At 28.8% G+C, this 27,246-nt stretch overlaps 1 protein-coding gene across 3 annotated transcripts in view; it reads left to right on the top strand.

The window, feature by feature from the left end:
• The window catches only part of Blimp-1 (PR domain zinc finger protein 1), a 53,137-nt gene extending 30,025 nt beyond the window's left edge, over nucleotides 1–23,112 (top strand). Inside the window, exons 1-5 of one of the 3 annotated variants that reach the window (XM_073986308.1) lie at nucleotides 6,712–7,320; nucleotides 12,067–12,567; nucleotides 12,649–12,765; nucleotides 16,859–19,589; nucleotides 22,211–23,112. In XM_073986308.1, coding sequence (XP_073842409.1) covers nucleotides 12,235–12,567; nucleotides 12,649–12,765; nucleotides 16,859–19,589; nucleotides 22,211–22,740 — 3,711 coding nt within the window. In that variant the 5' untranslated portion in view covers nucleotides 6,712–7,320; nucleotides 12,067–12,234 and the 3' untranslated portion in view covers nucleotides 22,741–23,112. Of the gene's footprint in view, nucleotides 1–6,711; nucleotides 7,321–10,861; nucleotides 11,377–12,066; nucleotides 12,568–12,648; nucleotides 12,766–16,858; nucleotides 19,590–22,210 lie in introns of those variants that run through there. The other 2 variants (XM_073986306.1, XM_073986307.1) reach the window with 2 other exon arrangements.
• Nucleotides 23,113–27,246: the final 4,134 nt, after the last annotated feature.

Here is a 27,246-nt window from a genome sequence, read left to right as displayed (position 1 = left end):
ATTTACAGTAATTTGAAATAACAACGAAAACAACTAGCCGGACACATTTGGGAGCAGAAAGAAAACATGGGTAACAGAGATGCATTAATGCGCATCATGCATGACCTTGACAAGAAATAATAGAAAAAAATCATAAAAAATTAAAAAAAATATAAATAAAAAGTATTATGGGAAAATAAAAATTTCGAAAAATTAAAAATATTTTTCGGAAAATGCTAATAGTTTTGAAAATTAAAACAAAATTAAAAATTTTGAAAAAGACATTAAAACTTTTATTTTTATTTTGTTGTTAAAATAAAATTTTCGATATCCCTATAATTTTCAACCCTTTTTTTGAAAATAATACATTCTTTTACTATATTTTTAAAATAATTAAATATTAAACATAAACATTTAAATATTAAAAAAAAAACATTCATAAATATTATTATATAGAAAAAATTTTCTCTGCAGTTAAAATAATAAAATTTAAAAAAAATTTCGAAATATGAAAAAATATTGAAAAAAGTTATTTAAAAAAATGCTAAAAATTATAAAAAAATGGAAAACCAAAAAATTCAAATTAAAAAATTATAAAAGTAAATTGTTTAATAATTAGTGAAAATTAACGAAAGTTTTATTTTCGTTATAGAAAAAATTTTCTTTGCTGCTAAAATAATAAAATTTAAAATAAATTTCGAAAAATTAAACAATATTGAAAAAAGTTATTTTAAAAAAATGCTAACAATTATAAAAAAATGGAAAACTAAAAAATTTAATTAAAAAAAAATAATAAAAGTAAATTTTTTAATAATTAGTGAAAATTTACTTCTGTTTAAAAAACATTTATCGATGTTATTAAGTTTTTATTTATTATTATTATTATTATTATTATTATTATTATTATTATTATTATTATTATTATTATTATTATTATTATTATTATTATTATTATTATTATTATTATTATTATTATTATTATTATTATTATTATTATTATTATTATTATTATTATTATTATTATTATTATTATATATAATATTATATATAATAATAATTATATATAATAATAATATTAATAATAATGATAATAATAATAATAATTATAATGATTTCCTTCTTTGAGTTCAAATTAAGAATTTTTTTCTTTTTTTATGAATTTTGTCCAAAAATCATTAAGAATATGGAAGGAAAGTTTATTTAAAAATTAACGACAATTTTATTTTTGTCATTTGTTTTTAAAATAAAATTTTCGATGTATCTATGATTTTTTTTTTTGTGAAAATAATACATTCTCCAACTATATTTGTAATTATTTCTTAACATTTAAATTTAAAAAAAAATCAAAAATTTTTTTAAAAATACTAAAAATTTCGAAGAATTCAATAATATAGAAAGAAGTCATTTTTCCGAAAAATTATAAAAATATATTGAAACCAAAAAATCAAATTAAAAAAATTTATTTTTTAATAACTAATAAAAATTAACTTTTGTTTAAAAAATACTATTTCTGATATAATTATTTTTTTAATTTTTTTGGGAGTAATACATTCATTCTCAAAATATATTAATATTTCGTTTTTGCAAAAATATTTTTTAAAAAAAAAATATTTTTCTTTGTTTTGAAAATTAACTTCTAAAAATTTTTAAATACATGTTTATAAAACACTTCCTTACAAAAAAATTCCTTTTTTGAGTTCAAGAGCGGAAAAATTCTACTTTAAAAAAGTTAAAATTCTTTTTTTATGATTTTTTTCTAAGAATATAGAAAAAAATATTTTATTTTTTACAAAAAAAAAAAAAAAAATATTTCATAACTTTAACATTTTTAAAAGTAGACATTTTCTTACATTTTCCATCTATATTTTTAATTATTTTTTAACATTTAAATTAAAAAAGCATTTAAATTGAAATTAACATTTAAATTTAAAAAAAATGAAAAAATTATTGAAAAATACTAAAAATCACAAGATTTATACAAATTTCGAAAAATTAAATAATATAGAAAGAAGATATTTTTTCGAAAAATTATAAAAAAAATTTTGAAACTAAAAAATTAAATTAAAAAAAAGATTAATAAAAATTAAGTTTTGTTAACAAAATGCTATTTATGCTATAATTATTTTTTTTTACTTTTTTTAATATTTTTGGGAATAATACATACATTCATTCTCAAAATATATTAATATTTCGTTTTTGCAAAATAATTTTTTTAATTTTTTTTTTTTTTGAAAGTTAACTTCTAAAAATTTTAAAATACAAAATGTTCTTAAAACAATTCCTTACAAACAAAAATTCTTTTTTTGAGTTCAAGAGCGGAAAAATTCTACTTTGCAAAAGTTAAAAATCTTTTTTTATGATTTTTTTCCAAGAATATAAAAGGAAAAATCTATTTTATTTTTTACCAAAAAAAAAAATAATTTCATAATTTTAACATTTTTAAAAGTTTTCATTTTCTTACATTTTCCATTTATATTTTTAATAATTTTTTAACATTTAAATTAAAAACAAGGATTTAAATTGAAATTACCATTTATATTTAGAAAAATCAAGAAATTATAGAAAAATACTAAAAATCACAAGATTTAAAAAAAATTCGAAAAATTAAATAATATAGAAAGAAAAATTATAAAAAAATTAAAAATAAGATTTTTTTAATAATTAATAAAAATTAACTTTTTTTACAAAATACTATTTCTGATATAATTATTTTTTACTTTTTTTTAATGTTTTTGGGAATTATTTCGTTTTTGCCAAAATATCTATGTATAAAAAAATTTTTTTTTGAAAATTAACATCTAAAAATTGTTTAAAAATATTAAAATACAAAATGTTCATAAAAAACTTCCTTACAAAAAATAAAAATATTCCTTTTTTGAGTTCAAGAGCGGCAAAATTTTGCATTAAAAAAAATTAAAATCCTTTTTTATGATTTTTTTCCAAGAATATAATCTATTTTATTTTTTACCAAAAAAAAAATAATTTCATAATTTTAACATTTTTAAAAGTAGACATTTTCTGCTCTTAAACTCAAAAAAGAAAAATTATTTTATTTATTTATTTACTAATTATTTTTTTTTTTGTAAAGTAGTATTTGGTGAACATTTTGTATTTTAATATTATTAAAAATTTTTAGAAGTTAATTTTCAAAACAAAAAAAAATATTTTTTTATAAAAAAAAATTTGCAAAAACGAATATTTATTTTTATTTATTTATATATATATTTTTTTTTTTTTTTTTGATATTTTTACAAATTTTTAAAAGTTATTTTTCCACACAAACGAAATATTAAAATATTATGGTTTTTTCTTATTTTTATCTTTATACAAAATCTACCTTAATAGCAAAACGACTAAAATTTCCCTACAAACAAATATAACAATTTTTATATAAAAAATAAAAAAAAAAACAAAACCGCTTCCTCAAAAGGTGAGCGTCCGCATTCTAGTTATTGTTTATTTTATTATTTTCTCCCTCTTTCTTTATAACAATTTGTGTGTTTTACTTTTTTCAAGTTGAATGTCAATGCAATTGTGCATGAAAACTAACAGACACCAGCACACACACACACACTCACTCCAACACACATGATTTCTTATCACATGAAAACACAATCATTCACACACACAATGCTAAAGCATTATTAGATTTTTTTCTCATAAAATGAAATGTCCTTCAAAATGTTTTTGCAATGTTTTGAGCATTAACGTCGCCTCTCATCTTCATTTTGTAATAGCTTTAAATGCTAAAACAAAAAAGCGAACAGCAAATAAACCGTTTTATTTGGCGCGCTATTTACAACACGTTTAGCTATAAATAATATACCCCCACAATAGAAGCAAAAACAAAAACAAACTGAAAGAGAGCATGTAAGTGAGAAGAGGAGCAATGAAAATTATGAGATGTTTTTTCCGCAAGCTAAAGCTAAATTTTTAGCCGGTAATGTTGGGGTGGTGGGAGAGAAAATGTTGAAAATGTTATTTAAAAAAGAAATGTATAAAAACTAAAAAATGTGTATTTTTATTTTTAGAATACTTTAAATTTTTACTTTAAATTGTATTTGTATTATTTTCATTTATTTTTTATTTTCTTTTTTAAATTTTATTTTTTTTTTAATTTTTTTATTTTTTTTTTTTTAATTTTTATATTTATTTTAAATTTTTTGTTATATTTTATACACATTATATATTTGTTATATATTTCTAAAAATTTTCATATCCACTCCACCCTAATATTACCTCAGTTATATACCTCATTGTTATGGTCAACATATTAATGCCGTCTTCTGTTTTACAAATGATGATTATATTTTGTGCTCTCTTTTTGCCCTCTCCCTCTCTTTAGCTTTGTATTGATGTACATAATATTTATTTACAAGTAAAAACAATTTGAAAAAAATGCATTTATTTTTATGTCAATTGCAAGCACACACACAGACGTCATTTCATCGTTTCGTTTTCATTTTTCATATGAGTAGCCAGCCAGACAGCCAACCAAGCCAAGTGCAAGCAATACTTCCTTGTTCTAATATGAAATTCTTTTTTAGATGATTAAAAGGGTGGTCGATTTTTTTGCCGGTAACCATTCGCTAGAATAAAAATATAGGGAAGTAATGGCTTATTATAAGAGGGAAACGATAAAGGGTTAATTTCTTTTTTATTTAAGTTTAATACAAAAATCTCTACGATTTTCAGACAAAACCTGAAAATTTCCCTTTTAAAATAAGATATCCCTAGAAAGGATATTGTTGTTTATGAAGATTTACAATTTTTTTTCGGATTTGGGATCTATGCTAAAAACGAAGTATTTTTGACGAAAAAAATTAAAATTTCCCTTTTGGGAAATTTTTATTTTCAACAGAAACTTAGATCTTTCATTAGGATTTGTGAAAATTTAAACGAATTTTGTAATTTCGAGCCTAAATAAAAAATTCCATCGAAGGGAAATTTTTGTTTTTCATGATATTCAAAAAATTCTTGCAGATTTCTGATCTACACTAAAATCTAAGTAATTTGGACACAAAAAATAAAAATTTCCCTTTTGGGAAATTTTCGGGAAATTTTTATTTTCAACGAAAATTTAGATCTTTCATTAGGATTTGTGAAAATTTAAAGGAATTTTGCAATTTAGAGCTTAAATAAAAAATTCCCTCAAAAGGGAAATTTTTGTTTTTCATGATATACAAAAAATTCTTGCAGATTTGTGATCTATGCCAAAAGCGAAGTATTTTTGATGTAAAAAATTAAAATTTCCCTTTTGGGAAATTTTTATTTTCAACGGAAACTTAGATCTTTCTTTTGGATTTGTGAAAATATAAAAGAATTTTGTAATTTGGAGCCTAAATAAAAAATTCCCTCGAAGGGAAATTTTTGTTTTTCATGATATTCAAAAAATTCTTGCAGATTTGTGATCTATGCCAAAAGCGAAGTATTTTTGATGCAAAAAATTAAAATTTCCCTTTTGGGAAATTTTTGGGAATTTTTTATTTTCAATGGAAATTTAGATCTTTCATTAGGATTTGTGAAAATTTAAAGGAATTTTTCAATTTGGAGCCTAAATAAAAAATTCCCTCATAGGGAAATTTTTGTTTTTTATGATATTCAAAAAATTCTTGCAGATTTGTGATCTACACTAAAATCTAAGTAATTTGGACATAAAAAATAAAAATTTTCCTTTTTGGGAAATTTTCGGAGAAATTGGAAATTTTACCCCCAGTTTATGTATTTCGAAACGAAAATGTGTGCGCATGAAAGACACCCAAACTTTAGTTTTTGAAATATTATTTCATTTGCTTTTGCTTCAAAACAAAAAACAAATTTGAAATACACACTCAAATTTGGTAGTTTTTCTTCCGCATTCGTTTTCTTATCGACATACATAAACAGGCCATTAATTTAATTAAAAATTGAGACAAATATAAAAGAATTTTGAAATTCAACAAATTTTATTTTTTTTTTTTTTTTTAAAAATTTCCATAAGATTTTTTTTTTTAAATTTCTCATGATTTTTGTCAATTACAAAATTTTCAAATTCAACAAAATTCCAAATTTTATTTTTTTTTTCAAAAATTTCCATTAATTTTTTTTTAAATTCCCCATGATTTTTGTCAATTACAAAATTTTAGTTTTGTATTAGAAAAATAGTAAGATTTTTCTTAGCTAATTGTAGGCATTTGAGGCAATAAAAATTCCCACTTTTTTTAGTTGGTATCGAAAACATACAAATTGTAAATTTGAATTTTTCATGTTTTAATTTCCTTTAAAATGTAAACTTTTTATTACATTCTAACATTCAAAAACAAATAAAGAAATATGGCGCCATTCGCCACAACCAATGACATAACAAAATTCTCCCCAGAAGGGGTCTCTCCCCCTCAGAAGATTAATTTGTTTCAATAAGTTTGTTTTATGATTTGACTCAATAAAAAAACGCCTTATCTTATCACAACTAGGATTTCAATAGTTTACATTATTTGTTCCTGTTTTTAGTGTTATTGTTGTGACCTACACCACCAATAAATACTTGAAACAAGAAAAGGTGGTCGCGTTTAGTTCTTCTGGTTACCCACACACACACATGGCCAACCAGAACCTGCTGATGATGATCATCATCATGCTTTTTTTTATTCATTCCCATTATCAATTGAGGCGCTTGGCTAGCCCAAAACAACAACTAAACACCAATACTAGCAAACGAATAATGCAATAGAAGCTTCACAAAACTGCAGTGATATGACTGACGGACTGTTATATGGGGTGTCGTAGCTTATTTTTGCCGAATAGTTTGTTGTTGTTAGTTTTGTACTTTGTGTTGTGTTGTTGTTTTTTTTTCTGGCATTATGTAGTTAAACGTTTTTCGCGGTTTCGCAGTTTTCCGCATGTTTCGGCACTTAGAATGTTTTTGCAAGTGGCTCGGACGGTTATGTTACGTTATTATTAAGCAGTATAAACGGTGCGTTTTAGAACGACGGCAACAATTTCAAGAACGAAAACGAAAGAAGTGAAACGCTAGTTGCTCGCATTGCAGTGAAAGAAAAGAAAGCAATTTTGTTCCTATTAAAATAGACCCCTTTTTTGCGAAAACAAAAATAAATAAATGTGAAAAGGGAAAGTTATAAAAATTCAAAATATTTCAGCAACAAATCAAAATCAAACATGTTGTCCTTAATTGTGAAAGATATTTTATTCAAAACGTTTTTATTACAAAACTGGATTTTTGTTTAATTAATAAAAAAGGACCCCACAAGTGTTCCAAAATAAATATTTTTTTATTATTATTTTATGTATTTTTTAAATACATAAAAAATTATATATAATTTCAAATACAAGAATTGTGTTCATGTAAGTTTTTTTTATTTAATTTTAAATATTTAATTAATTTTAAATTTATGATCCTTTTATTGATTGCTTCCTTGTATTGTGCGTTAATGTATGCTCGCCTCTACTCATTCAAACTCAATCAATTTGTTCTCTTTGCTTCTCTTCTCAACAACACGGAAGAGGAAGCCGCATACAAAAAGCTTTTGCATTGTGTGAAAAATGTGTGCATCTTTCAATGAGAGTTGTTGGGGCCTAAGAACATCTCCCACAAAATAAAAAATTACACTCACAATTTTTTCTCCATTGCTACACACAAACATAAACCTGTGGCTGCTTAATGGCAGGGTTGGGAGTTAGTAATTTCAGAAATGTATGTAGTAATAGCTTTTATGCTAAGTTTACATTTACGAAATCAACTCGATTTCAACTGTCAATTCCATAGCTCAAACGTCAAATGAAATCTCATCTGGATTTGACAGCTGAAATCGAGTGGATTTCGTAAATGTAAACCAAGCATTAGAGACAACATGATTTTTAAGAATATAATGTTTTCACAATCAATGATGGCTTTTAAGATTAAAAAACTATTTTATATATGATTGATTAAATCAATTGCAGATTTGATGGTCATCTCAATAGTCAGTAGGAAGCGTTAGAAGATTTTCCTCAAAAGTCTTCACTCTATGGCTTACACACACTCGAAACCGAAATTGCTTTTTTATTAGGCAAGGTTGGAAAATTATAATTTATAAGAAAGATTTTGAAAAAGGTAATTTTATTTTTAGGAGAGGGAAATATGTGACAAAAGTTTTTAATGACAAGGGGGCCTTTACTGTGGCGATTAATTTTTTTAATATACAATCGTACTTTTAACGCTTTTATTTTTATTAACAAATTCTTTAAACTAAAAATTTAAAGTTTTTTTAAATACAAAATATATGTTTCCTTATCATTTTAATTGTATTTCAAAAATTTTAAAAAATAAAATTTAGAAAAAAATGTGGGAAATTCCCATTTATTCATATTAAAAAAATAGAAATTAACCAAAAAAAGTCCATGAAATTAAAACATTTTTTAAGATACAATCGCTTTAATTTTTATTGCAAATTCTTAAAAATTGTAAAAAAAATAAATTTTTTTTAAATATAAATTATATATTTCATAATAATTTAAATTTCATTTCAAAATTTCCAAAAATTAATCTTAAAATAATAAATTGTGGGAAATTTCCTCACATTCCCTTTTACTCTTATTTAAAAAATTAGAAGTTAACCAAAAAAGTCCATGAAATTTAAATGTGTTTTTCAAAATTTAAAAAAAAAAATAAATTTTCTAAAATATTGTGGGAAAATTCCCTTCCGGATCCTTTTATTTTTATTAAAACATTCATAAAATAAAAAAATATATTTTTGAATATTTTGCATAACAATTTCCCTTTTATTTTTATTAAAAAAAACTCGTAGAAATTAACAACAAAAAACTTATAAAAAAAAATCTTAAAATAAAAAATATATTTTTTGAATATTTTTTGCCTGCCCTTTTTTAACAAATTTAAAAAATAAGTTTTATAAAACATTGTTCTAAAAAAATAAAGACTTGAATTTTTTTAAATATAAATTATATTTCATAATGATTTAAATTTCATTTCAAAATTTCCAAAAATTAATCTTAAAAAAGAAATTGGGGTAAATTCCCTCACATTCCCTATTATTCTTATTAAAAAATTAACCAAGAAAGTCCATAAAATTTACATATGTTTTTCAAAATTAAAAAAAAAAATGTCTAAAATATTGTGGGAAAATTCCCTTCCGGATCCTTTTATTTTTATTAAAAAATTCATAAAATAAAAAATATATTTTTTGAATATTTTTTTCCTGCCTTTTTCAAAATTAAAAAAAATAAGTTTTCTAAAACATTGTTTTAAAAAATTAAAGACTTGATTTTTTTTAAATATAAATTATATATTTCATAATAATTTAAATTTCATTTCGAAATTTCCAAAAATTAATTTTAAAAAAGAAATTGTGGCAAATTCCGTCACATTCCCTTTTACTCTTATCAAAAAAAAAAAAAAAATTAGAAATTAACCAGAAAAGTCCATGAAATTGAAATATGTTTTTCAAAATTTTAAAGAAAAAAATTTTCTAAAACATTGTGGAAAACTCACTTCCGGACCCTTATACTTTTATTAAAAAATTCATAGAAATTAACAACAAAAAACTTGTAAAAATTTCGTTTTTAAAAAAATTATTTTTTGAATATTTTTTGCCATAAAAATGTCCCTTTTATTTTTATTATTAAAAAAGCTCGTAGAAATTAACAACAAAAAAACTTGTAAAAAATTTCTTAAAATAAAAAAATTTTTTTGAATATTTTTGCCTGCCTTTTCCAAAATTTAATCACTTGTAACTGCATCCCATTATAAAAACGTGAGGCTTTTAAAATTTAACAACAACACAACTGAGATTATGCAGCATTACCTTACAATAATAAAATAATTTTATTTTCACAAAAATTTCCAGAAAAAATATAAATAAAATTTTAAAATTTACCACAAAATGAGAACTTGGCGCCCAATTAGAATATTTTTAGGTTGCTTTTAACAGAATTTTTCAACATTTTCAAAAATTAAATTTTCTAAAACATTGTGGAAAATTCCCTTGCAGTCACTTTTACTTTTATTTACTTTTTAAAATTAAGAGATATATTTTTTTAATATTTTTTGCCTGCGTTTCCCGAAATGAAATCAAAAAACTTAAAAACTCAATATTTTCAAGCCAATAGGGTCCTAATTAGGCGCCCGAGCAAGGGTTTTTTTAAACTGATTTAAAAAACGACGATGATAGTAGATTCTTTTGTAGAATAAAATTCTGATTAACGTTTTTCCAATTCTGAGTGCTAATAATTCAGGCTAAAATGTTTTTGTGGAATAAAAAAATTAGGATCGTCATTTTTTCCAAAACTTCCAATTTGTAAGATTGGCGTCCGAGCAAGGTTTTTGTCAATTTTATTAAAAACCACTAATAAATAAACTAAAGATAGTTCCATATTTTAGTATACACCCTATTAAGGGCGAATCCCCGGATTTGAAAAATGTTTAGAGTTTTCATTTCTATAAAATAATATTTTGGGTTACCAAGCAATTAAAAGATTTCATTAGAAAAATTTAATTTGAAAAAATTTAATTTAATAATGGAAAAAGATATTTTTAAGCATGCAAAACCATTTTCAAGTTTTTTTTTTTATAATTGAGTATCTTGAGTTTGCCACCCACCTTTAGGTTTTAAATCTCCACAAAATTAACAAATCGAAACCTCCCATCCCTGTCTAAGAGTATTTTGTAGAACTTTGTGTGGCTGTTCATTGGCCACTAGGCGGCACTATGAATGCATTTTGACTTTTATTTACATTTAATGCGTCTATGAGTGCGTATGTGTGTGTAAGTTGAGTGGAAATGAGTTAATGCACTCATCAACTAAACACACACACATGCAACAACGACGACAACCACCCTCTTTTAATAAAGACACTATTTCATACGATGTGGGTCAGTAGGTAGTGTTTGGCTGACGTTGCCTAGGGGAAGGGACATTTGAGGGGATGGCGGGGGGAAATATTTTTGCGAACAGTTTCAATTTCCGCATCTACTCCTGTATTAGTAGCTGCCTGGCATAGAACTTTTTTTCGTTAGAGTAAAAAGTTTTCAATATTTATTCTATATTTCAATAGAGCGAACGGCTAGCAGAAAGAACAACGACTACACCAATACCAAAAAAAAAGCAACAACTTAAAAAATAAAAACACACACTTGAAATAGCAAACAATGTCTAGGTTTAGTTCTAATTGGGTGAATTATATGAACGAAGTGCAATTTGGCATGCAGTCGCGTAAGGGTGTCAGGAAAAGAAGACGAAAAAAGGAAAATACAAAACTAAAAAAAATGCATTTAATTTTTGCGAAATGACCTTAGTAAAAAGTGTTAGCGATTTTTAACAAAATAAATTAAGTAGAAAAAAATTAACTACCTCGTTTTTTGGAAAAACACAATTTTTTAACATTTTTTTACACATAAAATAGGTAAGTTTTGTGAAGGAAAGGAAAAAAGAACCCATTTTTTTTAGAATTCCATTTGTAAAAGCTTTTCTAAAAAATAGCTCAAAATCACACACATACGCAGGCAACAACTAAAAAGTGAGTCTTATTAATTAAAGTATCATCCACACTCATACAAACACAAAGCTCTAAGCATACACACTCACACACACAAAGACAGCTATTACGCACCAACACTTTCAAGTGCAATGAAACCAAAATTACAAACCCCCTAGAAAGGGGAGTAGGAAGAACAATAAATGTCGGGGGAAGGGGTGTGGGAAGGATGAGAAACTGCCAATCAGACGTCTAACGTCGGCCAAGACCGAGACCGAGACACTGAAAACGAACAAATGAACTAAAGTAAAAGTGAATTTCAATAAAAATGTAAATGCATTCAAGTGTGGGATGCAAACCAAAGACCGCAAAAATGCCAGAGGCAGGGGGTGAGGGAAATGCAAAGCAAACACTTACACTTACCCAAACACGATTACTACAATAGAACAAAAACGAAAAAAAAACAAAATGTAATGTAAGCAACAAGCTAATAAAAGCAAAAGGGTACTGGCCAAGGTAGCTGGATAACCTTGAACTTTTAGGTTATAACTGAACTCTAAATATATTTTATAAAATTACTAATTTCTTTTCCTTCCCTTCTTCTTCTTTTCATTGCAGATTACCAATACATTTATAAATAACAAATAGTTAAACAAAGGTCCTTTTGATAAGATCAAAAAAACCAAAATCACACACTTTTTTGGATACTGAACCCAAAAAGAAACGCTCAAAATACACCTTAACATATAACCCCTCAAATTCTTCACACCCACACACACACACAAAATGAATATGCAAACGGAAACAACACAACGCAGCATTAACAACACCAACAATCATGCTGCCACAAATACCAACAACAGTAAACAACAGCAAGCTGCCAGTTCAACTGGTGGTGTACCCCCACGGCCCTTGGTCACAGAGACACGTAGCCCTTCACCAGATGGTTCCAGGGACTATGATGTAACACGCATGAGAGAAGAAGACTTTGAACGTTTGGCCGTGTATATTGTGCCCGATGTACAGTGTGAACGTGGTGTTACAAATCGGGCTGATAAAACACTGCCACGCAGTTTAACACTCAAACCCTCGCTGGTATTTTCATCAGCAAATGTAAAGGTAAATTGCCTAGAAGAAGAGAATGGTTTTAATTTTGTTTTAAATTTGTTCTATTTTTTTCGTTGCCTTTTTCTCTTCTAGACTGAAGGTGTTTGGAGCACCGGCGTTATACCCAGAGGCACCCGTTTTGGTCCCTTTGAGGGTGTGCCCACACCACACTATCCCAATGATCCCAATACGGCACGTTACTTTTGGAGGGTATGTTTGCGACTTCTTTTATGATTTAAAATCTCTTTTCAATGCCATAAACCACACATTACGCTCTCTGTTGTCCTTTAACTCTCTCCATCACTTTCTCTCTTGAACTCATGCAACTGCATTACTGAAACACTCATTCGTAAACATATAAAGAGTCTTTGAAAGCAAAAAAAAAACTCTTTTCTCTCAGAACGAGAGAAAGTAGGCAAGAGATTGTCCAAAGACCTCAGTGGTACTTTTGGGAGAGTCAACTTTAGATAATTTTAAGCACCCCTGGTTTAGTTATAATTAAAAACACAAAATACAAAATTTTATCAAAGAAAAAAAAATTATTTTATTTAAATTATTTTTTATCCGCGTACTTCGGATAATGCAAACGTCTTATACATGCACTTTGGATAATATGTGGACAATTTAAATATGTTATCCATTTAATTTGCATAATAAAAATACTTTATCCGAGGACTAGAATAGTCTCAAGGTGTTATCCATGAACTTTGGACACTTTATAAAACTTATCCGAAGACTTGGATATTGTAAAAATTTTAATTTCGTACATTCGATAATTAACAAATATTATCCATTTAACTTATAGGCATTATCCAAGAGCTTGGATAAACAAAAAAATCCATTCAAACTTTATGGAAAAAATATTTGTTCAATTTAATTTTTATCCGCGTACTTTGGATAATGAAAACATGTTAAATATGAACTTCGGATAATATATGTACATTTTAGGCAGAACATGGATAACGGAAATATGTTATCCACGCAATTTGTATAATTAACACACCTTATCCGAAGTTTTGGATAGACTCAATATTTTATCTATAAGCTTTGGATACTTTTTCTACCTTATCCGAGAACTTGGATAGTGTTACATTTTAAATTCCGCACATTAGATTATTTATAAAACTTATCCGTTTAACTTTTAGTCATTATACGAGAGCTGGGATAAACAAACAATCCATTAAAAATTTATCGAAATTTATTTATTCAATTTATATTTTATCCGTGTACTTTGGATAATGTAAACGTGTTAAATATCTACTTTGTATAATATATGCAAATTATCCGCAGAGCTTGGATAACGGATATATGTTATCCATGTAATTTGGATAATGAAAACCCCCTATCCGGGGACTTGGATGGTCTTATCCGAGAACTAGGATAGTGTTAAATTTTAAATTCCGCTCATAAGATTATTTATAAAACTTATCCGTTTAACTTTTAGTCATTAGACGAGAGCTTGGATAAACAAACAATCCATTAAAAATTTATCGAAATTTATTTATTCAATTTATATTTTATCCGCGTAGTTTGGATAATGTAAACGTGATCAATATGTAATTTGTAATCATCCGCAGAGCTTGGATAACGGAAATATGTTATCCATGTAATTTGGATAACGCAAAACCCCCTATCCGAGAACTTGGATGGTCTCAACATGTTATCCGCACAATTTATATACATTATCCGAGGTCTTGGATAGTGTTGGATAATTTATAAATTTTATCCGTTTATTTTATAGACATTATACGAGAGCTTTAAAAGTGTATAAATGTTATCCATGTACTTTGGATAAACAAAATGTCCAAATCAACTATAAAATATATATATATATATATATATTTATAAAATTATTAATACGTTATCCACGTACTGTGGATAATTTTTATACATGATCCAAGGTCTTGGATAATTTGTATACATTATCCCTCTAATTTATAGACATTATCCGAAATTATGAAACATATAAAAAGGTTATCCATGTATTTTGGATAAACAAAATATCCAAATCTTCTTTTTTGGATAAATGAAATACCTTATCCTATTATCTTGAATAGTGCAAATACGTCATCCAGGTACTTTGGATAATTTATATAAATTATCCGTAAGCATCAAAAGTGGTTGTAACCAAGTAGCCAGAATAATGTAAATATGTGCAAATATGTATGTTGGATAACGAAAATATGTTATCCAACTAATTTGGATAATTTAAAAACTATATTCGCTAACATGAATATTGTAAATATCCAATGGATAAGGTATCCAGGTACTTTAGATGGCATACATTTGTTATCCACGTCTTTGGATAATTTTAATTCGTTATCCACCTGTATTGGATAATGAAAATACAGTTTTTGGATAATATATATGCCTTGGATAAGATAAATAAATTATCCATGTTATTTGGATAGGGTAAATAACTTACGGATAACACAAATATATTATCCACATGTACTGGATAACGTAAAAACCGTTATCCATATACTCGGGATAATTTAATAAACTATGCATAACGTTTTGATAAGGTAGATAATAAAATATCCAGTATTCAAACATGTTGGATAATGTATATATGTTATTAACCTTGTTTGGATAAACTAAATTCATTAAATTCTTGGGATAGGATAAACAACTTATAAATAACAAAAATATATTATCCACATACACTGGATAAAGAAAAAATCATTATCCATGTACTTTGTATACTGTAAATCTATTATCCGTGGTCTCTGGATAATGCTAAATCAATGTAAATAACGTTTACATTACAGAAATACATTATCCCGTCTAGTGGATAATGAAAATCTTGTATTTACGCATTTTGGATAAAGTATATAGATTATCCATGGCTTTGGATAAACCAAATACATTATCCGCGCTCTTTGTATAGCGTATACAACTTATGGAAAACATAAATATATTATCCCCATGCACTGGATAACGTTAAATGAATAATCTTTGTGCTGTAAACGTGTTATCCAGGTTATCCGCATAATTTGAAATCACTTTACATAACGTTTAGATAACGGAAATACTTTATCCCGTCTTATGGATAAAGAAAATCCACATTGACTAATGTATATGTATGTGTTATCAATGGATTTGGATAACCTAAATACATTATGCGCGAGCTTTGGATAGGGAAAATAATCTATGTATAACATAAACATATTATCCACATGCATTGGATAACATAAATAAATTATCCACATGCCCTGGATAACATACAAATCATTATCCATGTACTTTATATACTATAAAACGGTTATCCGTGGTCTCTGGATAATTTGAAATCACTATACAGAACCTTCAGATAACAGAAATACATTATCCACATTGTTTGGATAACGGAAAACATTTCCATATAATGTGGATAAAGAAGAAAGCTTATAGGTAACACAAATATATTATCCCGATGCACTGGATAATGTAAAAACCATTATCCATGTACTTGATATACTGTAAAGATGTTATCCATTTACTCTGGATAATTTGAAATCACTCTTTATAACGTTTGTATAACGGAAATACATTATCCGCATAGTTGGGAAAATAAAAATCATTACACGGATAATAATAAATTTGAATAAAGAAAAACACTTATCCAATACATTTAGGTAACAAAATTACTTTATCCACTTTATATGAAAAAAATAATTATTAAGAAATTGTTATCCACTTGTTGTGAGTAAAAAAATCGTATCCTCTTTCAAATTCGAGAGCTCTGCCGCATTCAAAATTAAACTAACCTCAAAAAATTGTTTTATTTTTTTATTTTTATGGTTTATGGCCCTTAATGTGATCTAACCTCAAAAAACACCCCACAAAATTTTATCCATCATCATCAACATCACCATCAATCACCCTCACCACATTCGATTCCATTATTAACATGATCAGGTGCAGGGAACACGTCACATAACCTATGGGAATATAAAGGTACTTTTTTGTTTGCTACTCTTTCTCTCTCACTCACTCTATCATACCTATCTCTCTCTCTAACTCTAACTTTCATTTCACATTGTTGTCTAACTCTTGATGTTGAAATTTTTGTTGTAATGCTCATGTAATGTAAAAAAGGACCTCCTAAATTCAAGCGGCAGGTTTCTTTCCTTGCGAGAGAGACATAATTGCCAGGCCTGATTTATTGTGGAGAGTCTTAGTGTGATGAATAAACAAGTCTCTTTTTCGCTGTCATTGTATGTCTCGTTGTTTATAATGAAAGAACATTCATTTGTAGTTGTTCTCTTGAGTTTGGCATATTTGTAATAGTCTCTTCACTCCCTCTCTTTGTTCTCTTTAGATATTCAAAGATGATGATTTCTATTATTTGGATGGCTCCGATCGTTCTCAGGCCAATTGGATGCGTTATGTGGCCTCAGCTTACAGTCTGGACACCATGAATTTGGTGGCCTGCCAACATCAGGAGAATATCTACTTCTATACCACCCGCGATATTATGCCCAATGAGGAGTTGATGGTGTGGTATTGTAAAGATTTTGCCAAACGTTTGGGTTATGATGTTGATCCGGAACGTACGCTATTTGGAGCCTGCAAGGAGGTGGATGATGATGAACAGGAACCAGAACCCGAAGACGATACCGATGGGGATTATCACAAAAAATCAAGATCGTGTACCCCCTCTTCCTATAGTATGCCCGCTCCTGAAATTCCTCCAGAAATTGCCTATAATCACATAACCTATGTTATGGGTTTGCATTTACCACCACCGGCGGCAGCAACATCCGGTACAACGGCGCCGTTACCCAATGGTAGGCGTTCGCGCTCACCCACATTAAGTCCTTCCCCGCCAGTCAACAATCAACAGCAAGCACAAACCACAACACACCCGCACATTCATCACAGCCAAGTATCGGCAACAGCGACGGCGGCACGTTCCCTCATACGTCACACCCATCATCAAAATGTTTTGCATTTAAAACAAGAACCTGCCAGCGTGATTGTGCAAGATCACTGCGAATCCAAGGAGCCGCTGTTGGGTGGCTCTCCCCTTTCCTCCCACAAGGAGACACCCTATGAACATCAGCTGACACCCAATGATGGCAGTGTCCGATCCGTGCGTTCCGATGAGGGTTATCACAGCAATGAATATCATGAAGATCGTTTGACCCCATCCGGCGGAGATGACAGCGACAGTGAGAGTGAGCACAACTATGTATTGGATTGTTCGAAGAAGGCAATAGCTCCCAAAGAAACTGTGATTGCCCACTCACAAAAGGCCTGCAGCAGCAGCGGTAACGGAATTGCTATCGCCAATGGTAGCAACACTTCAGTGGCAGCAGCCAATTCCTTGGCAAGCGTGGCCTCCACTGTGGTGGAGTGCGGCAAAAATGAATACCGCAAGTTCAAGGTTAAAATGCCACTGAAATACGAGTTTAAGAATAGCATCAAGACTGAGGCATCGAATGCCACCACCACCACCATTACCACCAACACAACTATGAATGCCAACACCAGCTCTTCTGATCTGCAAGCCACCAGCTCCAGTGAAGATGAAACCCAAAGGCCCACATGCACCTCATCGACACAAATTGATGAGCTGATGGATGCCGATTCCAGTAGACCCGGACGGCTAATGGAGTCTCCAGCCAATGCAACGACAACAACCACCACTACCAGCCAGCCAGCTTCTAGCACTGTCATTGTCCTGGAAAATAGCCAAAAACGCACAATTGTCCCCTTGACCAAACCTTACTATGAGGCTGAATCTAGTTCGCCACCACCCGCAGTGGTGGCAGGGGGCCAGGGTTACATACGCTATAGCCCACCCTCAAGTATTTTGGAGACCATATTAACGGGACAACATCAACATCGTTTGGAAACAGCAGCGGCGGCTGCCGCAGCAGCTGCTGCAGCTGTGGCTTGTCACCAGGCCAATTCGGCCACTCCACCCCCCTCCTCACCCACAGAAATGGCCTATTCCTACAAGAAATCACATCGTTATGGCAATGCTGTAAGCCCCGACTCGTCATCAAATAATATGGCCGTCGGAGGTGGTGTTGGTGGTGAACATTCCAGCCATGAAGTAGACACGGATATTCACCTTAATTCCAAAAAAGAATTATGCTCCACACCCCCTGCCAGTCATCCCCAACACCATGTCTTGTTCTCGCCACATGGCGTGCACGCAGCCTATGTCAATGATGGTCAACACACACCGCCTTATTCCACCTACTCCTCATATTCCAACAGCAGTTTGAATGGTCAAACGGTCAGTGTACTCCACGCACCCACTTCAACGTTCCATTCGCCACCACACAGTGCTCAATCGCCTTTCGATAGGCAATCACATTCCTCCAGCGGTTCCCAGCAAAACCTGCACATGCTGCAAGGCGGCAGTCAAATGTTAAATCACCCGCTAATGCAACCTCTAACACCGCTACAAAGACTTTCCCCTCTAAGGATTTCACCACCCAGTTGCCTAAGCCCCGATGGTAATTCCTGTCCACGTAGCGGTAGTCCTCTCAGCCCCAACTCGTTGGCCGCTCGTGGTTATCGCTCTCTGCCCTACCCGCTCAAAAAGAAAGATGGTAAAATGCACTACGAATGCAATGTTTGCTGTAAAACTTTCGGCCAGCTAAGCAATTTGAAAGTCCATCTAAGGACCCACTCGGGTGAGCGTCCCTTCAAATGTAACGTCTGTACGAAAAGTTTTACCCAGCTGGCCCATTTGCAAAAACATCATTTGGTCCACACAGGCGAAAAACCGCATCAGTGTGACATTTGTAAGAAACGTTTCTCGTCGACATCGAATTTGAAAACGCATCTGCGGCTGCACAGTGGTCAGAAACCCTATGCCTGTGATTTATGTCCCCAGAAATTTACCCAATTTGTCCATCTGAAGCTGCACAAACGTCTGCACACCAATGATCGGCCTTATGTGTGTCAAGGTTGTGATAAGAAATATATTAGTGCCTCCGGCCTGAGGACCCATTGGAAGACGACGAGCTGTAAGCCGAATAATTTGGAAGAAGAATTGGCAATGGCGGCTGCAGCAACCACCGAATGTTTGGGTAAGTTGGGATATTTATTTTGAAATACTCTTAAAGATGTTTGGGGATTTTTTTGGGCAGTATATAAAATATGTCGTAAATCTGTATAATATGTCGTAAACCTGTCGAAAACGTGTAGCACATGCCTAATAGCTAAAAACTAACACCTAAAAACAGCTTGTCTTAAACTTGTCGCAAATGTACTACATGTTTGGCATCACGTATTATATGTCGTAAATATGTAAAATATGTCGTAAACCTGTCGAAAACGTGTAACACATGCATAATGGTTACTTTGGCTCCCAAAAACAGCTTGCCTTAAACTTATCGCAAATGTATAATTTGTTTAGCATCATGTATAATATGTCGAAAATATGTATAATACGTCGTAAACATGCCAAAACGTTAGGAACTTGTTTAATAGCTATATTGGCGCACACAAAAACGGGTAGTCGCAAATGTGTAATTTATTTTCCATCGTGTATAAAATGTCATAAACTTGTATAATATGTCGTAAACATGTATAATATATCGTAAAACTGTCGAAACGTGTTAAACTTACCTAGTAGTTATTATGGCACACAGAAGCGGCTTGTTGTAAACATGTTGCAAACGTAACATATGTCGTAAACATGTTACAAATGTCTAAAATATGTCGTAAACATGTAACATTTGTGGGAAACTGGTATAACAACTAATGGACATGTCGCAAACATGAAATTTCTATCGCAAATAGTTGTCGTAAAAGTAGATTGTTTGTCGCAAACTTGTCAAAAATACATAATTCTGTCGTAAACCTGTCAAAAACAAGTTGAGCTCGCCTAATAATAACTGTACGGCACTTGTTGTAATTTTGTCGGAAACGTAGCATTTGTATGAAAGAGGTAACAATGGTTTAAAATATGTCGTAAATATGTAAAATTTGTCGAAAATTTGTACAATTTCTTGTAAACATATCGGAAACGTGGAATTTCTCTCAGGCATAAAGGAAATGGTTGTCGTAAACGTATATTGTATGTCATAAACTTGTCGAAAATGTGTAATTTTGTCAACCTGTTAAAAACATTTAAGGTTTGCCTAATGATGTCTTTGGGACATAAAAACTGTTTGTAGCAATTTTGTTGGAAATATAGCAGTTGTATGAAACATGTAACTAAAGTTTAAAATGTGTCGTAAACCTGTATATTTTGTCGAAAATGTGTTTAAGTTGTTGCCAACATGAAATTTATGTCAGTCATATAGATAATAGTTGTAGTAAATTTATGTTGTATGTCGTAAATATATGGGAGATATGTAATTATGTTGTAAACCTATCAAAAAAATTAAAACTTATCTGAAAATGATTTTGACATACACAAAATAGTTGTGGAATACATGTCATTTGTCGTAAAACTTGTTATAAATGTCAAAAAAATGTCGCACACTTGTACTCTTTGTCGAAAACTTCCATAACTTGTTGTAAACAAGTTGCAAATACGAAAGTTCTGTCAGGCAAATAAAAAATACCTCTCGTAAACCTGTCGAAAAAGTGCAATTCTGTAGAACGTGTGTCGAAAACATACAATTCTTGCCTAATAAGATGGTTCAAGCATAACATTTGTCGCAGATGTCTAAAACTTGTAGACACAGATGCGTATTGGCTGTCGCAAACATGTCGAAAAGGTCTTCTGTCGTAAACTTGTCGAAAACATGTAAGAATAAGCTTATAATGTCAGTAAAGGACATAAAATGTGTGTCGTAAACGTGTCGCAAATGTACAACTTGTCGTAAACTTGTTAAAAATGTGTCGTAAACATTAAACGTTGTTGGCAACTACAACATTTTGTCACATTTATGTCGACAATGTTGAATCAATATTTGGCATACAAGCAACATTTGTAGCAAGCTCGTATTGGTTGTCGCAAACATGTCGAAAAGGTCATATTCTGTCGTAAACTTGTCGAAAATATATAAAAATAGGCTTATAATACCAGTAAGGTACATAAAATGTGTGTCGTAAACGCGTCGCAAATGTACAACATGTTGTAAACTTGTTAAAAATGTGTAGTAAACATGTAAACCTTGTTGGCAACTAGCATATTTTGTCATATACATGTCAAAAAATGTGGAATCTATATCTAACATACAAACACCATTTGTAGGAAACCCATAATGGCTGTCGCAAACATGTAGAAAAGGTTCGATTCTGTCGTAAACGTGTCGAAAACTATAGTAATCCCAGTAGGGTACAAAACATGCCTGTCGTAAACGTGTCGCAAATGTAAAACTTGTCGTAAACTTGTTTAAAATGTCTAAAGTATGTCGTAAACATGTAAAATTTGTTGACACCTTGTATAATTTGTAAAAGACATGTCGCATACGTGAAATCTCTATTAGACTGATATACAATATTTGTCGTAAACATATATTGCTTGTCGTAAACATGTCGAAAAAGTCCATTTCTGTCGTAAACTTGCCAAAAATATTTAGGACTTATCTGGTAATGCCAAAGAGGCACAAAAATGTGTGTCGCAAACATGTCACAAAGGCACCACCTGTCGTAAACTTGTTAAAAATGTCTAAAACGATTAATTTTTTTATTTTTTGTTTTTTAATTTGGATTTATTTTTAATTATAAATTGTCTTTTCCTTTATTTTTGCAGATAATGAGCACCCTGAACCTGATTCCCGTGAAGCCTTCGAACAAATGCAACAGCACATGAATCCCCATCTGAGGCACATGAACGGCTCTTCGGCTCAGGATCATACACAACGTGTCTTAACGCATCCCCAGCAACAACATTTGGCTCATATACAAAGTCAGCATGTTAGCATGATGCATCAACATTTGCCACCACCTCACAATGCCACAATGTTGCTAACCACAGCCAATCAACAGCAGCAGCAACAACAACAGCAACCTTTGCATCAGGTTCATCAGCAACATTTGTTACAACAACAATCCCTTAAAGTAAAACCCCAGATACACATGATGCCCGGCGGCAATGTAGTACATGATGGCAGTGGTCCCACACATGCCCAGGTGGCAGCTGCGGCGGCGGCACATGCTGCAGCGGCAGCAGCTGCGGCAGCCCATGCAGCAGCAGCTTCGGGACATTCATTGGGACCAGCTCAAGACAATCGACCATCGGTTATAGAATCCAGCCAACCCATGATTATTGAATGTACGTAAATGTGCCCAAACATGGAGAAATGTCTAAAGCCAGACATAATGGATAAGCATAGCTGCAACCACTGGGAAGATAATAAGGTTTCGGTAAAGGAACCTTTCCCAAACTCACACACACACAAACCCAAGAACCTAATGCCCAAAACAGATTCCTCTATAGATAACCAAGTGCAATACACATAACGGTATTATTAGAAATAGAGAATTGAGGTAGAAAGAAAAGAAAATTCTCTTTTTTCTGAAGAAAACAAAAAAACACAAAACTTTAACAAAGAATAATTAATTCTTGAAAGTCGATCTCAACAATTGGCAGCCAATTACAAAAGAAAAAATATACCCGCCCTTCAAAAAAAAAACCAACTACAACCAACCAAACAAGACTAGAAAATTAACAAAAAATCCCCTAGGCCTATGCCTTAACCTCTTTGTATATAGCAAAAAAAAAACAGCAAGAGTGTGTTTAACGCGCTTTTTCCAATCATTCCCCAAAAGCCCTCCCCCTGACCATGGCCCCCCACCCCATCAAAAATCTTGTCTATTATAAGAACAATCAAAAATATATAAAATTTAATATACTCCGATATTGTCATTACTTATACATACATATATATAAAAGAGAAGAAGAAGCAAGAGAAAAAGTGCATTTAATAAAAATTTAAAGAAAACAGAAAACACTTTATAAATATTTGATAATATTTAAATTTTTCACCATAGCAAGTTACAAAAATCCATAAAAAATTACATTACAAATACACACACCCATATAAATAGCGCATCATAGTAAATACATACATACATAGATATGTATTCTTATATAGAAACATACATAGAAATAAAATATATTGTAAATATCGTTATAACAACAAATATCAAATTACATAAAAGTTGCCTTATTTCATTAGATTTATTATTATAATTATAATTAATTATATTAGTATAAGGAAAAAAAATATTATTACAAAATTAAAACACAAAAAGAATGAAGAAAACACAAAAGAAGAGATAATGCAATGATTATTTTTTCTCTCTATGGAACTCATCATAAAGGGAGGGTATAATAAGGGGGACCTAAAAAAAAATTAAAGAAAATTGTATAAAATTTATTTTGATATTGAAAATTGTGTAATAGAAAAGTAACACTGATAATATTTTTCTATAGAAAAATCCGGCTGATGATATTTTCGATAAGAAAAATATCACAGATAATATTTTTTCTACAATATCACTAATGATATTTTTTATAAAAAAAATATGATTTCATATATTACCTTTCTAAAAAATATCACTGATGATATTTTTCTGAACAAAAATATCACTGATGACATTTTTCTATAAAATAGCACTGATGATATTTTTCTATAAAAAATCGTCAATAATATTTTTACTAAAAATCACTGATGATATTTTTTATAGAAAAATTTCATCAGTGATATTTTTCTTTAGAAAATATCAGTGATATTTTTTATAGAAAAATTTCATCAGTGATATTTTTCTTTAGAAAATATCAGTGATATTTTTTCTTTAGAAAAATATCATCAGTAATATTTTTTCTTTAGAAAAATATCATCAATGGTATTTTTCTATAGAAAAATATTATCAGTGATAGTTTTTCTATAAAACTATCATCAGTGATATTCACAGTGATATTTTATCTATAGAAAATTATCATCGCTGATATATATTCTATTAAAAATATCATCTGTGATATTTTTCTTTAGAAAAATATCTATAATAAGTAATATTTCCTTTAGGAAAATATCATCAGTGATATTTTCCTTTAGAAAAATATCGTTTGTGATATTTTTTCTTTAGAAAAATATCATAAGTGATATATCTTCTTTAGAAAAGTAATATCAGTGCTATTTTTTCTATACAAAAATATTATCAGTTTTTCTATAGAAAAATATCATCAGGTATATTTTTTTCTTTAGAAAAATATTATCAGTAATATTTTTTCCTTAGAAAAATATCATCAGTGGTAGTTTTTCTTTAGAAAAATATCAGTGACATATTTCTATACAAAAATACTACCAGTGATATTTTTCTATAGAAAAATATCATCAGTGATATTTTTTCTTTAGAAAAATATCATCAGTGCTATTTTTCTTTAGAAAAATATTATCAGTGCTATTTTTCTATACAAAAGTATTATCAATGATATTTTTTCTATAAAAAATATCATCATGGATATTTTTTTCTTTAGAAAAATATCATCAGTGATATTTTTTCTTTAGAAAAATATCATTAGTGGAAGTTTTTCTTTAGAAAAATATTATCAGTGATATTTTTCTATACAAACATACTACCAGTGATATTTTTCTATAGAAAAATATCTATCCGTGATATGTTTTCTTTAGAAAAATATCTTCAGTGATATTTTCCTTTAGAAAAATATTGTTTGTGATATTTTTCTTTAGAAAAATATTGTTTGTGATATTTTTCTTTAGAAAAATATCATCAGTGATATTTTTCTTTAGAAAAATATCATCAGTGATATTTTTCTTTAGAAAAATATCATCAGTGATATTTTTTCTTCAGAAAAATCTCATGAGTACTATTTTTCTTTAGAAAAGTATTATCAGTGGTATTTTTTCTATAGAAAAATATAATCAGTGATAGTTTTTCTTTAGAAAAATATCATTAGTGCTATTTTTTCTTTTGAAAAATATCATCGGTGATATTTTTCTATACAAAAAAAAATGTTATCAGTTATATTTTTTTATAGAAAAATATCATCAGTGGTATTTTTTCTTTAGAAAAATATCATCAGTGCTATTTTTCTTTAGAAAAATATTATCAGTGCTATTTTTCTATACAAAAGTATTATTAATGATATTTTTTCTATAGAAAAATATCATCAGTGATATTTTTTCTTTAGAAAAATATCATCAGTGGCATGTTTTCTTTAGAAAAATATCATCAGTGCTATTTTTTCTTTTGAAAAATATCATCAGTGATATTTTCCTTTAGAAAAATATCGTTTGTGATATTTTTCTTTAGAAAAAATTCATCAGTGCTATTTTTCTTTAGAAAAATGTTATCAGTGCTATTTTTCTATACAAAAGTATTATCAGTGGTATTTTTTCTATAGAAAAATATCATCAGTGATAGTTTTTCTTTAGAAAAATATCATCGGTGATATTTTTTCTTTTGAAAAATATCATCGGTGATATTTTTCTATACAAAAAAAATTTTATCCGTGATATTTTTTTATAGAAAAATATCATCAGTGATATTTTTTCTTTAGAAAAATATCATCAGTGCTATTTTCTTTAGAAAAATATTATCGGTGCTATTTTTCTATACAAAAGTATTATTAATGATATTTTTTCTATAGAAAAATATCATCAGGGATATTTTTTTCTTTAGAAAAATATCATCAGTGATATTTTTTCTATAGAAAAATATCATCAGTGATATTTTTTCTTTAGAAAAATATCATCAGTGGTAGTTTTTTCTTTAGAAAAATATCATCAGTGGTAGTTTTTCTTTAGAAAAATATTATCAGTGATAGTTTTTATAGAAAAATATCATCGCTGATATTTCTTCTTTAGGATGATTTTATCTATAAAAAAATATTTTTTCTATAAAAAAGTAACATCAGTGATATTTTTCTATAGACAAATACCATCAGTGATATCTTTAAATAGAAAGTATCATCAGTGATATTTTTTATAGAAAAATATCATCGCCAGTGATATATTGTATATAAAAATATCATCAGTGATATCTTTTCCTTTAAAAAATATCAATCAATGATATTTTTCCTCTATAGAAAAATATCACTTATGATATTTTATTATAGAAATATGTCATTGATGATATTTTTCTGAAGAAAAAATATCGCTGATAATAGTTTTCTCGATCGATGCCGATATTTTTCTATTCATGCTGATATTTTTCTAAAGCAAAACTAAAACCGATTGCATTTTTCTATAGAAAAATATCACTGATTATATTTTTCTTTCGAAAAAATATCACAGATTATATTTTGCTTTAGAAAAATATCACAGATGATAGTTTTATACAGAAAAGCACCACAGATGATATTTTTCTAAAGAAAAAATATCATAGATGATATTTTCTGTAGAAAAAAATTTATCACAGATGATATTTTTTATAGAAAAAATATCACAGATATTATTTTTCTATGGGAAAAATATCACTGATGACATTTTTCTATAAAAAATTGTCACTGATGATATTTTTCAATATAAAAAATTATCACTGATGATATTTTTCTCTAGAAAATTATTATTTTTCCATATAAAAATTTCGCTGATCATATTTTTCTTTGGAAAAATATCATTATTTAATACAAAAATACCACTGATGACATTTTTCTATGGAAAATAATATCACAGATATTATTTTTCCGTAGAAAAAAAATACCACTGATTATATTTTACTATAGAAAAAATATATCTGACTATATTTGTCTAAAGGAAAAATATCACAGATGCTATATTTCTAAAGAAAAATATCGCTGATGATATTTTTTTAAAAAAA

The sequence above is a fragment of the Musca autumnalis genome, unplaced genomic scaffold (genome assembly GCF_047663935.1).
Source record: "Musca autumnalis isolate F117 unplaced genomic scaffold, ASM4766393v1 scaffold_4, whole genome shotgun sequence".
NCBI lineage: Eukaryota > Metazoa > Arthropoda > Insecta > Diptera > Muscidae > Musca > Musca autumnalis.
Note: the sequence above shows the minus strand (reverse complement) of the source record. Positions and strands in the feature narration are given on the sequence as shown.